The sequence below is a fragment of the Dermacentor silvarum genome, chromosome 6, assembly GCF_013339745.2.
Source record: "Dermacentor silvarum isolate Dsil-2018 chromosome 6, BIME_Dsil_1.4, whole genome shotgun sequence".
NCBI classification, from domain to species: Eukaryota; Metazoa; Arthropoda; class Arachnida; order Ixodida; family Ixodidae; genus Dermacentor; species Dermacentor silvarum.
Window position 1 is genome coordinate 139,410,465 of NC_051159.1, and position 16,410 is coordinate 139,426,874.

General features: G+C 45.6%; 1 protein-coding gene across 3 annotated transcripts in view; it reads right to left on the reverse strand.

Moving 5' to 3' along the window:
* Positions 1–5,780: 5,780 nt before the first annotated feature.
* Positions 5,781–16,410, reverse strand: part of LOC119456090 (hemicentin-2-like) — a 194,522-nt gene continuing 183,892 nt past the window's right edge. For all 3 annotated transcript variants that reach the window (XM_049669540.1, XM_037717691.2, XM_049669539.1), the window contains exons 8-11: positions 15,626–15,804; positions 8,119–8,296; positions 7,256–7,354; positions 5,781–6,146 (exon numbers count right to left, since the gene is read on the reverse strand). In XM_049669540.1, the coding sequence (XP_049525497.1) occupies positions 7,269–7,354; positions 8,119–8,296; positions 15,626–15,804 (443 nt within the window). In that variant the 3' untranslated portion in view covers positions 5,781–6,146; positions 7,256–7,268. The remainder of the gene's footprint in view (positions 6,147–7,255; positions 7,355–8,118; positions 8,297–15,625; positions 15,805–16,410) is intronic.

The window sequence follows — 16,410 nt, forward strand, 5'->3', positions numbered from 1 at the left end:
GCGACACTCAACGCCTTATCACCCGCAAACTAATGGGCTGGCAGAACGCATGAACAGAACACTTGTGAACATGATTTCCATGTACGTAAGCTCGGACCACAAGAACTGGGACGAAGTATTGCCGTTCGTCACATACGCATACAACACCGCGCAACATGAGACCACTGGATACAGTCCGTTTTTCCTGCTTTACGCTCGTCCGCCGAGGTACACTTTGGACACTATCTTCCCTTTTGGCAGTCACGACGACGCTTGTATCGCGGAAACTCTCTGCCGAGCAGAGGAGGCTCGGCGCATCGCTCGATTACGTACTCTAGCTTCGCAAAAGCAGTACAAATCCCGATACGATAGTCGACATCGGCAAGTCACTTACGAACCGGGTGACCTAGTGTGGCTATAGACTCCCGTGCGTAAACGCGGTCTATGTCAAAAACTGCTCGCTGACTATGGTGGACCGTTTATTGTGCTTGAGCGTCTCAGCGAGGTGAATTATAGAATTGCGCGCCTCACTTCCAGTGGGAGACGGTCATCCAGGACCGACATCACGCTTGTAGCCCGCCTGAAGCCGTTTATTCAACGAAAGCCCCACTGAGTATACTCGCCCGGAGGGCTTCGTCTGCGAGAGGAGCCATGTTACAGTGCGTCAAAGGTATTGGAGCGGCAGCATGAGCAGCAACAACATTAGTAGAGCAGTGAGGAAGAGAAGGACGACGTGTGGTATCGGCACCCACTTGCCCTACGTCTCTCTGCAATAAACGCCTTCTACACACCTCGTAACAATATAAACAGCGTGCGAGTTTTTCCTCGCAGACGCAGCATCTGGAGATGCAAAGCAACATTGAAGAACATAGCGCCACAAATGAAAACGTCAAGCAGCATGTTTCATATTTCTCCATTCAAGAACCCTTGATCATCATTGTATTTGCACTGCAGCGTCAAAATGACAATAGGCAAGCGGCCGTTCAGCGGACCAACAGTTCAACAGTTGTGCCACGTAACCCCCCCCCCCCCTCCCCCTCATACCGCTCTCGTCTGCGGCCTAGCATGCTTGCGATCAAGGGGCTTTAAAGCCACGACGCTATGCGCCGTGTAAAGCGGTGACAGTGCAAACCTTATCGCGAGCTACAAATATGGGAGGAACAATGGCGGGAACAATGAGGAACAATGGCGGGAACTATGCCGCAAGCAAACACGTCTCGCTTTTTGTTCTGTTTACCGCGTAGACAAATACAGGTGCTGTGTTCAAAAATATGTTAAATATCAGTTCACCACTGTCGTACTGCGCCGAGCACTGAAAAACGTCAAAACTTTGAGTCAAAACCTGCAGCAATCGGCGCAAAGAATAAAGAAGGCTTCGCTTATGAGCCGATTTCCATGGTGCGTGGGATCCGCATGACTTTTTTGCGTGTGAAAATAAACTTAAAATCGGGCACGAGACCAAAAAAAGCTCTGCTTAGAACGGAACTTTTCAGGCGATACAACGCTCGCAGTTTTAGATTTACGAGTGCATGACAATGCCACACATTGGATTTGCTCTACCAGGTTTGATCGGCTGACACCGGCAAGAAGGGCGCAAATAAAATTGTGCACACGTGGTACATGCGTCTGTGGGAATATATATATATTCTTGCCTCCCCCCCATAACCGTTTCATGACATAAAAATAATTACGCAGAAAAACTGTTCGGGGAATATTGAGAGTCAATAGGCAGGATGGGGCCGCCAGCTTGTGAGGCTGTTGCGCCAATAAATGTAGAAGGCTGTGCATTATTTCTCGTAGTGACTATGCGAAACGTACTTCTGAGAGATGCTGAAACAGATAAATAAGCCAGCAGCACATACCGAAATTGGTGAAGCAAGTTCAATGGCAGCCGCTTTGGTGGGCACGAGGATGAAGTGAAAAAAATGCGGGATGTGGTTTAGTTTGGACAGCGCGTAGGGCCGTTGTGACGTCGCCGGATGAGAGCAAAATCACCTGGCAACAAATCAACAAAATCGTTGTTCGTCAATGGTTGTTGCCGAGTTCGTCAATGGTGTTCGTCAATGGTGTTGCCAAGTCACCGCTGTGTGTGTCTTTCTTCGTTTGTACCTGTCTGTCGCGCTATTCTTATTTGAAACCTCATTGTTTCCCAAGGACGCCACTCCCGATAAAGCCGTTGGAAGACCATCCGCCGACTGTTGGCTTTGGCGCATAGTGAAAATGTCTACATCAATAGGGAGGGGGAAATTCGGTACTGCTGTATAGTCCTCGGGTGACCACGCTTTTCCTGGCCAACGTTTCGAGACGAAAGTACAACACAAAGCCCAAATCTGCAACGCTGCAACTTAGAAGGAGCACACTGACACCAGGCAGGAGGACAGCGGGAAGCAGTAGTAACCGGAACTGGATAGCGTTTTAATCGTGCTTAGAGTCAAAACCAACAAAATAAACGAGAAAAGCGCGCCAACGTTGCGCACAGTCATCACGTAGTGGTCACGTGAGTGCAGGGGTGAAAGCTATTTTCAGGAAAGAACACCATGAAGAGTAGACAGTGAGGTGAGCAGGAAACCATAGCGGCTGCGTGGAAGTCAATGAAACACAGTTAACTTTGCTATTACGGTGCCCTTTTGAAGAACTGCAATAAACGTGAGGCAGCATGAGAATTACAGGTATGTGCAACTGCCAATATGTTAAGTAATCTTCTGAGCTTAGTGACTGTTGTTACATCAAAATTCATTTTTATGGCCTATCCATAACGAATAGATTACCTGAATATAAAATAAACATAGACCACTCTTCATAGAATTGGGACGCACTTCCGCCGTAGTACGCGCCAGCTCCAGCTGCTGTTTGTGTGTGTGCCTTTGTTCACGTGTGTTATAAATTGGGTACAGCGGTTAATTTCCAAACGCGATACGGGAACTGCGGAAGACGAGTAGGCGGCGTGGAGTTCCAAAGGCTGACCTCGAACGCCGTGCTTTTGTGTACTGCAAACACCGAAAGGGATTGCAGGAGGTCGATATACACCATGACCGCCATTTACAGTGTTTTTAAATGCGAAGAATTTCTTGGCGAACATTTGCTACTTTGACAGTATCTATCTATCTATCTATCTATCTATCTATCTATCTATCTATCTATCTATCTATCTATCTATCTATCTATCTATCTATCTATCTATCTATCTATCTATCTATCTATCTATCTATCTATCTATCTATCTATCTATCTATCTATCTATCTATCTATCTATCTATCTATCTATCTATCTATCTATCTATCTATCTATCTATCTATCACCCGCCGGGGTGGCTCAGTCAGCCAAGGCGTTGCGCTGCTGAGCACGAGGTAGCGAGATCGAATCCCGGCCGCGGCGGCCGCATTTCGATGGAGGCGAAATGCAAAAACGCCCGTGTGATTGCGTTGTAGTGCACGTTAAAGAACCCCAGGTGGTGAAAATTAATCCGGAGCCCTCCACTACGGCGTGCCTCATAATCAGAACTGGTTTTGGCACGTAAAACCCCAGAAAGAAGATCTATCTATCTATCTATCTAGCTGCCTACGTCTTTGTGCTCTCATGGTCGTTTCGTTAACTTGGTATGTACTAAAATTGGCATACTATGACAAGAGTATATGACGAACATAAATGATTGTCATGATATGAATGTCATTACATGCGTGTCATGTAGGACATGAAACAGCCGCCTACGTCTTGGTGCTCTCTTGTTTCGTTAACTTGGTAGGTACCAAACTGGGCATAGTATGACAGGAGTGTATGACGAACATAAATGATAGGTCATGCGTGTAATGTACGTCATGACAATGATACCGCGAAAAAGAATAAGACTCAAAAAGCCACAGAAATGGGTTCGCACGTGGGTACTAAGTGAAGGAAACACTAAAGCATGATGGTAGAAGTCATAGCCATGACCATGACTGAGCAAACAATGACAATGACTCAGTCAAGAAAAGATTAATACAAAAAACCACTGAAATGGGTTTGGACGTGGGTGCTAAGTGAAGAATGAATAATGAACTCGCCAATGCATTTCTTCACAGTCGACGTGATGTGCAAAGCAGCTTGTGAAGTGGTTGTGTTTCTCACCTGTCATGAACCAGTTCTAAAATCACACAGTAGCTAAGGTGCTGAAATGATGCGCGAAGTTATTCGAAGAAATGTAACCGAATAAGTCAATTAACATCATGTTTAAACCATCATATTTAATTACAGGAAAGTTATTCTAGTGAGCAATATATTTAAATAAGTAATTCGTAAGATAATTTTTTAAGGCTCTCGGAATATTTATCATACGGAAACGTGGTACGTATGAAGAAAAAAGTACAAGTTTATCTGAAAGTTACTGACAACCAAATTTAATGGTACCCATTTTTTTAGTGCAATGAAAAGCTTACCGGTCAGAGTGTCTAATCATGAAGTGGTAACGCGGAAAACGCCGTGGAACATTTTTTATCAGAATTTTTCGACCTGCAGTGAGAATGCATTCATTCACTGGAAGCATGCTGAAAACAGTGATAGGTGAGCGCGATAGCGATTTTAGCCGGCATCGGTGGGAGGCAGTGGATAAGTGTGGCCGTAGTTGTGAGAAAGTATTATTTTGTTTATCAAACTGATGTTCCTGCGATTCATGTTTTCTGAAGTGTTCAATTATATCTACAGTTATAGCTACGTGTTCTCGCGGTTTCCTGTCCAACTGCTTTGGTCACTAACCAGGTTAGAGCTTTTTTTTTTTTTTAGTCAAGCCAAGCTAAGTTCTCGAAAGCAAAATGACATTTTTACACGTGATACGCTGGTCAGCGTGTTGCCGTAGCCTCATACGCGTGTGCTAATATTGTAGGGCTGGCATTCATCCACGGCACAACTATAGTGGAGGGCATTTTGTAGTCTCACAGGGACACCACGTGACTCTGGGTACTTACTCGCAAACTCGCGAGCGTACGACAGCATGTGGGCCGCCATGCTTGTGGGACGCATGTGCCGCTCGTTCGTGTGGACTTTCTTTATTTCGTAATACGCATAGAATAAAGCGCGAGCCTGTAATAATATACGATTGCCATTTTAATCAATAACTAAGCTGTGTTTATTAACCGGCAACTTACGTATGTACAGTAATCTTATGGACTACATCCGAAGTACCTAGATTGCTGGATTCTATCACAGCAAATCATGATAATTTCATTTCCATCAACGTATCACAACACATTTTTGCCAGCTGTCAGTCCCTTTAATACATTGGTGGAAATAAATCTTATTGTATTGTATTGTAATGTATTACTTTACGGCCAATTATGCATTTTACGATTTGCAGCCGCTGAGTTCGCAAGGCCTATCCAAAAGGAATTTTCAGTACGACACCAGTTTTGAGATAATTCTTGTAGTTGGAAGCAAACTCCATTGGTATCCAAGTTACTTAGGACGCTTTATTGCTTAAAACAAGCGTGCACATGCCTGGCAAGCTCGCTGGCTTCAACTTGTAAATTGCAACATGCGCTGTAAAGTAGTTCATTTAAAAAGTGCAGGTATGTTCGCCGCTACGAGTAATCCAGCTCAAGGACTACAATTACTCGACATTCTATAGCCTCTGTAAAGCCTAAAAGAGCCTATTTGCTGAATGTATGTCAACGCAAAAGGTTGTCCTAATCACTGCACCAACTATCTGATGAATATTCTCAACTTGCCAATATTCTTTCCCATGCGGTATAGGTAGTGTGCAAAAAACACCGCAGTTGACCCGGGAGGCCAAAGTAATTACACTTTGTTACGCAATGGAAAACAGCTTGAATTGATTGTGAATATCACTTCTACTTTATTTTCCAACATTTTTTACAGGTTAATAAACATTTTCAACACAAAAGCCACAACATTTTCATCATGTACAATATAGTGTGGAGGATTATCACAATTTTATCCCTCCTCGGCACGATGCTTATAGAAACATTGACTTTGTCTGTGGTATTGTGCTGCCAGTGTCTGGACGCTCAGCCCTGGTAAGATGGCGATGTGCTCGCTTGTGGGACCCGCTTGGCTGAAGAAGGCCTGGCGTTGCTCTTCTCTGCACAGCTGTTACACAGTGTCTTCGTGGCAGGTACACATACACCTCATGTGGTGCCTATGGGACGTTCATGTGCTCACACGTGGTCTAAATATTCTGAAATATAAAAGAGAAAAGCAAGCGTAATTTTAAGAACGTACTGAATACGTTGTGGAGAATACTGTTGCAAACACATGCGTACATTTCGTACTGGTTGCTTCTTCAGGCAAGGCATATATCTCGACATGCTACTATCGGGATACTCAAAAGTGCGCTTTTCCTTACACATATAGAAGAAATATATTCGCCGAACAAAATTTCAGAACCACCAAATGCTCACTGTTGTGTTGAATTTCCCACCCCACGCAATTATTTGCTCGAGGCCTTCTACGTGCACGCAATCAAGAAATAAAAATTATTGCAAATCCAACGCGCAAGATTGGAATCCATGTTAAGCTAAGCTTTAGCAAAGCGGGTTAATTATATGCTACAAAACTGTTCATTTTGTGCACCGCGTTTGGCATCAAAGCGATTACGTGCATACCCAGCAAGACGCAGACCACGTACCACGTGACCCACGTGGCCACGGATTACACTGCCTCCGGTATCGTCCCACTTTACTCGGCGAGAAAGACGCACCAAACATTTACGAGGGAGCAACAGTAAAGCTTCGCGCTATTTAAAAAAAAGTCATTCTGAGCTTGAAGGCGTGTATCTGTTGCAGTCAGGATATTTATGGTCGCGTGTATAGTTTCACTGCCCAATTACGCGGAGAACATTGACGGCGACCAGAACATTTGTAGAGGTAGTACAGATACCCCATATAAACACAATACATATAAGCCAGTTTGATATATGAGTGCTGCCCAGAGTTTTGGTTATTCGACGGGGGAGCAGCAGCAGCAGCAGCACTGGTGAGCAGGCACCGTTAGCAAAGCGTTTGCCACAGAAAATGGCTAGATTAAGGGCACGCTACTTTGGAAGATAGACATTGGTATTTTCAAGTAACATGCTAAAGGAAAGCGCCAACAGACAAGCGACTAAATGAAGAAAACACACAGTGCATCGTCCATTATCTTTCGGTGCTTGTTTTTCGCGCTGAATAGTATATCAACTTGTCTAGGCTACGGTTTCTGACTGAGGAATGTTGGCGAGTTGGTGCAACTTTCATAAGGAATATAATCATTGAGCTTTTTGTTAGAAGCTTATAGTACAGTTATACTTACTCTAAGATGTGTGTCAGCTTGCGCCCCGTCTCATTCTGTCGGAGAAGGCCACAGCTATGCTCATCCACGTTGCCAACATCCAGTTAGCTTCCGATTTCTCTGCAATTATAAAAAAATTGCATGTATTGACTTATTTTGCAATAGACAGAAATTCGACATTCAATACTAGATGAGGAACTCACAAGAAAAACATTGTGATTGGCACACAGCTGCCAATTTGTCGTGGGTTAGAATTTTCAAGCCTGGTGAAGATTCTTTCATAAGTTTTTTCAACTGGCTGTGTAGAGTGATAAACTCTCCAAAATCATGGCTTAATAGCAAATGTGGGTAAGGATGGGTCTCACATTCATATACGTAATGCCCATTCGTAAAATTACGCAGGTGAGATGCCCTGTAAGTTCTGCATTTTTTTCTGTTTCTTTTGCATGGTACAGAATTTTCTGCAGAAGCCCACAAGGTGGATGAAGTTAAATGAATGAGAAAAATTGGCATCCATCTGACAGTAGCACAAAACATCCAGGTAAACCAACCATAACCAATGTGCGTTTCGACTGTGATGATTCACCAAGTAAGTATCCAAAGAAAGCGTTTTACCAGGGTTCGAGATTACATGCGGTTGTTCACAGAAAGCTCTGACGATCATTGACCGTTAGGGCCCAGCCATATACTTTTTTGTGATCTGAATGAAAAAGAAGATGCAGAAAACGACTGCAATGGTAAAAAAAATCCAAAATCAATATTTAAAGCAGAGGAAACAAAAGGGCCGGATGAGGTCAAGAACCAATTATGTCGCCCTACAAATTGTCGTTATTGTGCCCTTTGCCTGTAGAGACACTGTTGAAGCTACTTCATTGTCGCCGTACCTGCGAAGGAGTTCTCCTCCGTGAAAGAGAAGCTAGCCTGATGTGTGACGTTGAGGATGATAGTGGCATCGTCAATGCCTTTGGAGTTTCTGGCAACAAACAATATTTCTCCGGCATCTTCAGGGTGAACCGACCTAATCTCCAGGGATGTGGTTCTGCAAAATGGTGTGTCGGCACTCTGAAAAGAAAACAGATAAAAGTACAACCTATTAGCATGACAAAACAGTTGTCATCAAAAAGTGAGGAGGTAGGGAAAGCTACTAAACAACTCAATATATCCACAGCTAGGCCAAAGATTAAGTGGCACTCAACGAAAATAAGAGAGGTAAAGTATCATTGCTACAACAAAAAAGCCGGGATGCAACCGATGCTGAAAGTAGTCACTCTCAAAAGGCCACACACAGTAACATCTCCACTTTCTTTAGCACATTAGAACTGTAACTACTAATCTTAAAGAATAACGACCACATTGCGTTCACAATGAGACCTTTTATTGCCTAGCATCATAGCTCAATTAATGAGGTGAATGTGACATCAGCATTTGTGAAACTGACAGATTACTTATTATACTGTTTTTTTTTTTGCTCTATCCCTTTCTCGGTGTCCTGGAAAACATTGGTAGTGAATAGTTCGTACCCATCGGTGAACCTCAAATACTCGGGACTCAGCCAGACACCAGGCATCTTTGCTGCTTTAACCACAACACAATCTCGAAAAATGTATAGGAAAGGACAGCACAATTCTACCACTTAACCTGCATTTCGAAGCGGCGTACATAGCTCGTACAGAAAAATGTATTTTACAATTGAAGATTAAAAATATAGCGAGCGCCACCTGTCGTATAACAAACGAAGCTCCAGCGCTCTAGGTGCGAGGGTATGCGTTTATAAAGGGAGTTTTGTTTCCGGAAACATTGGAAACATGTGCACTTCATTGTGGCAAAAAAATGATTAAAGACAGCATCGTGCCTTTCCTGTTTTCGGACATGACATGATCCTCCGACTTGTCGGAGTGTACCCTTAAAACTTACCGTGCGTGGTAATATCTGCCCTCTAAGAAACTTCCACAGTTTTCCATACTCGTCGAGGCTCGGCACGGAAGGAAGACGAGTACGTTAAATATTTAAGCGTCAATTCGGCCACGGCTGATGCCAACATGGGTCTATTACGAGCGGCATGCACTCCTTCAATAAAGGGCGGAGCGTATGTCGTTTGAGCCTGGTTTGAGAAAACTACGAACAGCATCGTCGGAACACATGCACTGCCGATGTGTCGACGAGTTAGCACACATTTGGATTCGAAGACTGGCCCGCGCGCAGCAACCTTCGTGCGAGGTGGTTCACCTGGTTTGCTCTTTATTTAAACCTGAAACATGTCCAGACGCTTAAGAGCTCACGAAAAGAAACGTTTTATAACTAGCGGCGTTTTCATCGCAAGCTCCAACGACTGGGGGCTGTGGACGAAGTCGGCGGGCCATGGGCGTTGCTCCGCTTAGGAACGTTTGCGGTACTGATATGGCTGATCCGCAACAAAGGAGAGTTTCGCAGAGTTATTTGTCTTATTAGGGCGGTCCTTCGTTGCTCAGGATAAATAAAGGAAACTCACAAAAGGCACGCCGTTCTCTGACTGCAGAAGCCGGTAGGCCTTAAAACGACTCTACTTGGTTGGAGGAACGTCCCTTTATATTTCTGCCGACATTCCGATTGACTCCGACGCGGCGAGCAGCGGTAAGCGCAGCGCGCCGTCTGCTCGAGCAGACGACGCGTCTCTCTCGTGTTCGAAATGACGGTATTTTGACTGTAAGTGGCATGAAACCTTCTACCTGCTCAGGATTTGGCGTCTAAATAACGAAAAATTGCATATATTTGGGTATGGGTGTTTAAATGCTGACGGAGGTCGTAAATTATCCACTGTTGTGCCGCTTCTCCAAGGCCTCCTGAACACGTGCTGCCCCTAGCGGCGGCGCTCACTTCCGGTCACACGAAGTGGTCGCTCTCTCGCCCCAGCGCGGGCGCGCCGTCGGAGCACCTATCTTCTTACACCGTGGTTTAGAGCCACGGTGTTGAGGCCCAACCGCATGCACGCGATTTTCGAGCGACAGCGACAAGCGACGGCGACGAGCGACAGGTTTTGCCGTCGCGGAGAGCTATCCGTCGCTGTCGCTGGTCGTGTCGCCGGTTTCTGGCCAGCCAGAAAATATCGCTTGTCGCCCGGAAGTCAGCGCCATGACATCCGCTGGGGACAGCGATTGCACAACAACATGGCAGCAACCAGCCTGCCCGCTTCGATCTGAATTCGCTCTTGCAACTTGCTCTCTGCTGTGACAGCAAAAAATAAATAGTACAATCAGTCATCGCTTCACCTCATCGCTAGCTGAAGACTAAGTATCGGCGCTCTCTTGTCGTTATTATTGAGATCGGTTGTTTTGTTTTGACGCTGTTAGGCCTAAGACGCCACCGAGAGCCGAGAAAGTGTTTTAAGTTTTACTCAACAGATGGCGCCACGGCACCTTACGCTGGCGGCATGGGACGGAGTTCCACTGGGGATGCATGGGACGTATTTTCACTGGGGATGATAGCATATTTTAGCTAGGTCTAGATAAAACATTGACCTTTTGATAAAATTGAGATTTCTTTACGCGCGCACGATAACATTTATTCGCAGAACAATGTAAATCCGTCGCTACTCGTTTTCGCGATGTCGCGTTCATGTGGTTGCTCCACGCCGCGACACGACTGTCGCGTCGCTTGTCGCTGTCGCTTGAATATCGCGTGCATGAGGTAGAGGTGGAACGACGGAGCGCCGCCGCCGTGCACTCGCTGCGTCGAACTTCGGCACCTCCGCTGCATCACGCCGCTAGATGGCAGGAGCGGTCGCGTGGCCGACATTCGGGTGAGCCGGCCCGTATTGCGCATTTGTGGAGGAGCGGTCGCCATCTAGTGGGAGCAGTTTTCGCCACGTCGCGCCCTTGTTTTCATTCTTTTTGTGCGATGACAAGCTGTGCCATTCGTGTTAGCAAGCCGTGAAATTGGCATCAAGTGGTTTGTGCCATGGTGCAAATCTGGCTACAAGACCTGCACTGAAAAAGTGTAGCTTTTTGCTACACCTCGAGAAGCGGAGCACCTGAAGATATGGCGCCATGCGATTCCACGCAAGGAAGGAGAAGCACTTCGAGCCGAGGCACATGACGAAGACGTGGGAAGCAGTCTACAAATTACACGTTCTTGAGAGTGCACCACGAAAGGCGGCTCGGACAAAAGACACCGTGCCGACGAAGTTTCCCGACTGCCCTGCTCACTTGACAAAGACAGAAAAAAAGAAAGGCGCCTGCGGACCGTTCGCACCCTCCTGCAACCAAACGTAGCCGTGTCAGACTGGAAAATTCTCTCCCCGTGCGAGAGCTAGGCTTGCAACAATGACAATATTTGGGGTTTTCCGTGCTAAACCACGATATGATTATGAGGCATGCCGAAGGAGGGCTCCGGAAACTTTGACAATCGTATTCTTTAACGTGAACTGACATCGTACAGTACACGGGCCTCTAGCATTTCGCCTCCATCAAAATGCGACCGCCGCGGCCGGCAACCTTCGGTCAGTAGCCGAGCACCGTAACCACTGTGTGGACTGGCTACGCTCGTAAAGACTCCACACATCCAAAAGGACCAAGTCGTAATGCTGTCTCTGGCCTACTATGTAAGACACAGACAGTGAAAAATACAGAAAGTGAAAAATATCACTCGGATGGGAACAGAGAAGAATCGGAAGCACATACGCGCCACAGAAAAAATGTCTACCTTTCTGGCGGTGCCAAACCAGGATGTTTTTTCATGCCCTAAAGCGTCGTCGGTGCCTCAAACTTAGCTGCTGGCACTTCGCTAAAATTCACTGTTGTTTGTGCGACTAGCTAGCGTTAACAAAGGTTGTATTCATCACACATCGTTTTATGCGTAATCAACGACCGATAATTGCTTCGAATGTTCGAGATGGCAATCGACAGTACGTTTTACTGCTGTAGTACTACGGATAATACGTTATTTTCCTTCAACAAAGAGAACTAACTTCTGTCATATTTCAACGCGACTTGACTGTCAAAGTTTAAATGCATGATTTCATATGTCCGAATGCGAAGGCATCCTCCTATTGCAAACCTTCAAGGTGGTTAATTGAACATATTCAACAGATATCTATGGCTGTATCGTCTAAATCTCGTATTTGTTCGCCGTTTTTTTTTTTTGTGCTCGTTATAGCGCGAAGGCTGAGTTTTTTTTATTTATTTGTCGTTCACGGCCCCGAAGCGACCATGCATGTTACCTCGCATCGGCCACGGGTACTGTGGCGCCATCGCGGACCCTCTGCACAAAACGGGGACCGAAGTTCCGCCTTTCCGGAGGCGCCGTTGGTCCACTTAAAATACTCCTAACACCGTGGTCTAGAGCTACAGCTGCAATTACATGTCTGCTAGGTGGAGCTGCCACTTGTCGTTGTGATGCGGCATCACTTCTTTGTCGCACTGTAGGAGGCACGTGATGGTGTTGCCCCGTGATGTCAAAGCTGTGTATGTCACTACTTTCTCTTCATGAAAAAAAGTGGTGCGACCGACAGCGCTTACGCCAGCCGTGCGACGTGACTCACATTCACATGCACGATAGTTAGTAGACTTCTTGGTTCAATTAAACACAGGTCTCTACAACGCTTCAGGCAGCCGCGGAAGCGTCTCAATCAACCATCCTTTCAACGCAGTGACTTCGCTGCGACATCGCAGACAAACGTCCATCTGGACAATACCAACCCGAGACAACAGTACTTTACCGATTCATATTAACTGCACAACAAACAACCACAACTTCTAGTACTTTGCCGACTGTGGCTTGGCGTCGCTTTTACGAAATCCTTTGCTTTCCGCATCAAAAAGGAAGATAGTGTTGCGTGTAGTCACTGCGGCCGCAAGGAAAGTATTGAACGCGTTCTTTGCCGTTGTCCCTGATACAGCGCACAGAGGCAGTCACTCGCGACCACGCTATACCGTCATGACGGCTGGCCGCTTTCGGAGCAGACAGTACTGCAGCGCCGGGCTCAACACAAGTCGTCAACCACAAGTCGGTCAAGGCACCCTTGAAGTTTTTGCGTTCGAGTGACTTATTAGAGATACTGTAGTTCTCACGGACATTCCCCACTTTCTCTATTTACTTTTTTCGTGCCTTTGCTTTATCTCTCCGCTATCCTTTCCGCATTTTATTTCCCCTTACCCTTCCCCCAGTGCAGGGTAGCAAACCAGAATCTCTTCCGGTTAACCTCCTTACCTTTCGTACCCAATTTCTCTCTCTCTCTCCTAGAGAAACGATCAATGTATAAAATTATACACTGACCGACACGATATAAAGTTACCGCATGGCGATGTGGTTGTAGTCTATTATTGTGGGTGATAGAACTCCCTGAATAATTGCAGTAGGAATTAGTGGCTATAAGCGGGGCAACTATATAGTAGGGTTACTATAATATACTTTAGCATTACTATAGTATGGTTAATATTTACTTTATAGTATACTATAACGAATGCTACAGTATTCAGACATCTCGAGGTTCATGTTTCCTAACGATTCTTTTCATTTTTCATCATTTATGTTCTTTATCATCAGCTCGCAAGAACCCGCGCTCCCGTTATTGCCAGGGTCGACTACTCGGAGGGCCGGATGATAGAAAAGAAAGAGCAACGGCAGGCAAAGAATCCTTACAAAATATGCACCAGATAAATTTTGGATACACTCCAACCTGCTTGCAACACTTACCAGCGTTTAATTTCCTTACGTTTCCTAAATTTAGGCTAGAATAAAAAAGAACCGTAGAGAGAGATAGAAAGGAGCATGGTATCTGGCCCGCTATATACTCGAAGGACGTATGCATAAAGTGGAGACAAAAAATAAATGGAGGCCGTGAAAGCTGCGTGTGACCTTGACTCTATTTCAGGTGGCGAAGCTCCCGCGAGAGGAAGAGTGCGTGGACTCCTGTTTGAAATTTTAGCTGTCTGCGCGACTTACAGTCGCTTGTTGCTTGCAAACATGACTTCCACCCCGTGAAATACGCACCGCGCTCGTCTGCTTGCAATGCCCAAACCTATTAAGGGGCTCTTTAACCCAGTGGTACCGAGATCCAATGTTCGACTACTCGTTTTCTAGCGTTCAATGAAATTCCTACACCTCTATGTCATAGAAAAAATATTGGAAACACCGTAAATAATTTAATATAAAAGCTTTTCTACAACCAGTTTCAGTTTAGTATCTCCCTATGTTGTGACGGTATGACGTAGTATGTGGTCACAGGGAACAAGATTTGCGACGCTTTCACACTCACTGCAACTGACTTGGTCGCCTCGCATGTCCTGCTTAACGTGTCAGGACGTCACAACTCAGTAGAAATGAAACCGAAACTAACTGTAGAAGGCTGTTATATTGAAATATTTACGGCGCTCTGAGGCTTGCCAATACTTTTCTCGTGTTTAGAGGTACCACGTATGGAAAAAAAAAGAAAAAAGGACTAAAATATCGTGTCAGATCCCCTTTAAGGATAAGGGTGTTGGCCATGAGACAAACGAGCTCCTTCATTAGGGGGCGAATATGTTTGCAGTGTTCTATGCCTCTGTGCAGTGGAGTGGAATAACTTCAGGCGCCACTTGCGGCTAGAGCGCCAGCAAAGTCAAAGCAACGCATTGGGATGTTCCTTTTAACAGTGGATTCGCATAAGTTAGGCACTTTTGTATCACGGTAGGGAGCCAATGATATGGTTCCGGATAATGTCGGCAATGTCAATTCCACAATGGAAATGCCTTGTTCAGTCATGTAGCACGCCGCGAACTGACGCTGTCCTGTCCAGTTCCCAGCATCTTTTGTTGTACCTTGTCGGGCTTTTGTTCTAGCTTGTTATACAATCTACACGCGCACATGATTTTATCATGCTGTACAGAAAAAAAAAAATTCATCGCCCATGCACCCCGTACGGATGGTAACCAGCGAAGCTGAAATGTGCGGCCCCGATATGAGCCACACGTGACTTCTTTCTTTCTGCCCTTCTTTCTCGTCCTTGAATCATATACACCCGCATATCCCTGGCGCATACGTGTGGCGCATACCCGCATATGTAATGCGGGTATGCGCCGCACGTGATTTTATTATCGTTAATCGTGACGTAACTGACGAGCATGTGATGTTATTGATGTCACGACCTATCAGTCATGTTAATCATACATTCGTACCCTTCCATGTCAATTTTGGTATATACCAAGTGAACGAAACGCGAGCTTTCGACCGGTTTTCGATAGGGTTTTAGCGTGACACCACCTCCACCACCACCGCCGACACTTGTGAGGCAATACAAGCTTCGCTTGAATAACTCTTTGAGACGTTTGTCACGTGCGATAGGTTTCGATAGGCTTATTTCCACCGGAGAGTTTTTTGTGGTCGGACCACGGGTGTTTCAGCCTAGGCATACACAGCTTCGCTGTAAAAATTACTTACACTGTAGTTATGGGCAACGTATTGGGCGAGGGCCGCTTCTCCGGGACTGAGAAGCAGGCGTCTCACAATCCAGTAAGCTCGTGTAGGTGGTGGGTTGGCACAAACCAGAACGGAGATCCTGACTGGCTTGCCCACGATCGCCATCAGGGTTTTGTTCAGTGCTTTGACGTCAGGCCGCCCTGGATGAAAATTCAAGCAACCGTAAGCACTATTTAAGCGTAGACACCAGTTTTTCTCCGCACTGCAGAATTTTTGAGTACTTTTTTGTCGACCGTTGTTTGAAAACGACTATTCGATTAACTCGGAGAGAAAAGAAATAATAAATCTAGAAACAAGTATTCATTGTTCACAACTTTAGAATTCATACACACCCCACTGTTTACAGCGCAGTGTTCTTGAAACTACACTGCTAAATGTTTCATTCTCCTTCTGGAACACTCGGGATAAAAGATGAAAAGCTGAGAAAAAGTTTTATGGCATAAAATATTCGGCCATCAATACCAGGTTCATGGACCAGCAATGTTGCAGGAGTGCGACTAATCACACATTGAAGGCTAAGCGTTCAGCGCAAAGCGAATTTATGCATTAACTCAGCGGCTGAATGAAGCGGACGTCGTCAGAGAGACCACAAGTACAAATGGCTCACACTTAATGGAGCTATCGGAACCACAGCTTCGATTCTTCCACTGAAGGAAGCGCTCGAAAACAGTTCACGCAAAGCTGACGACATGAGGTGTTGATGCTGTACTAAAGCTCCAGCATCAACAATTTATTTGACAAACTTG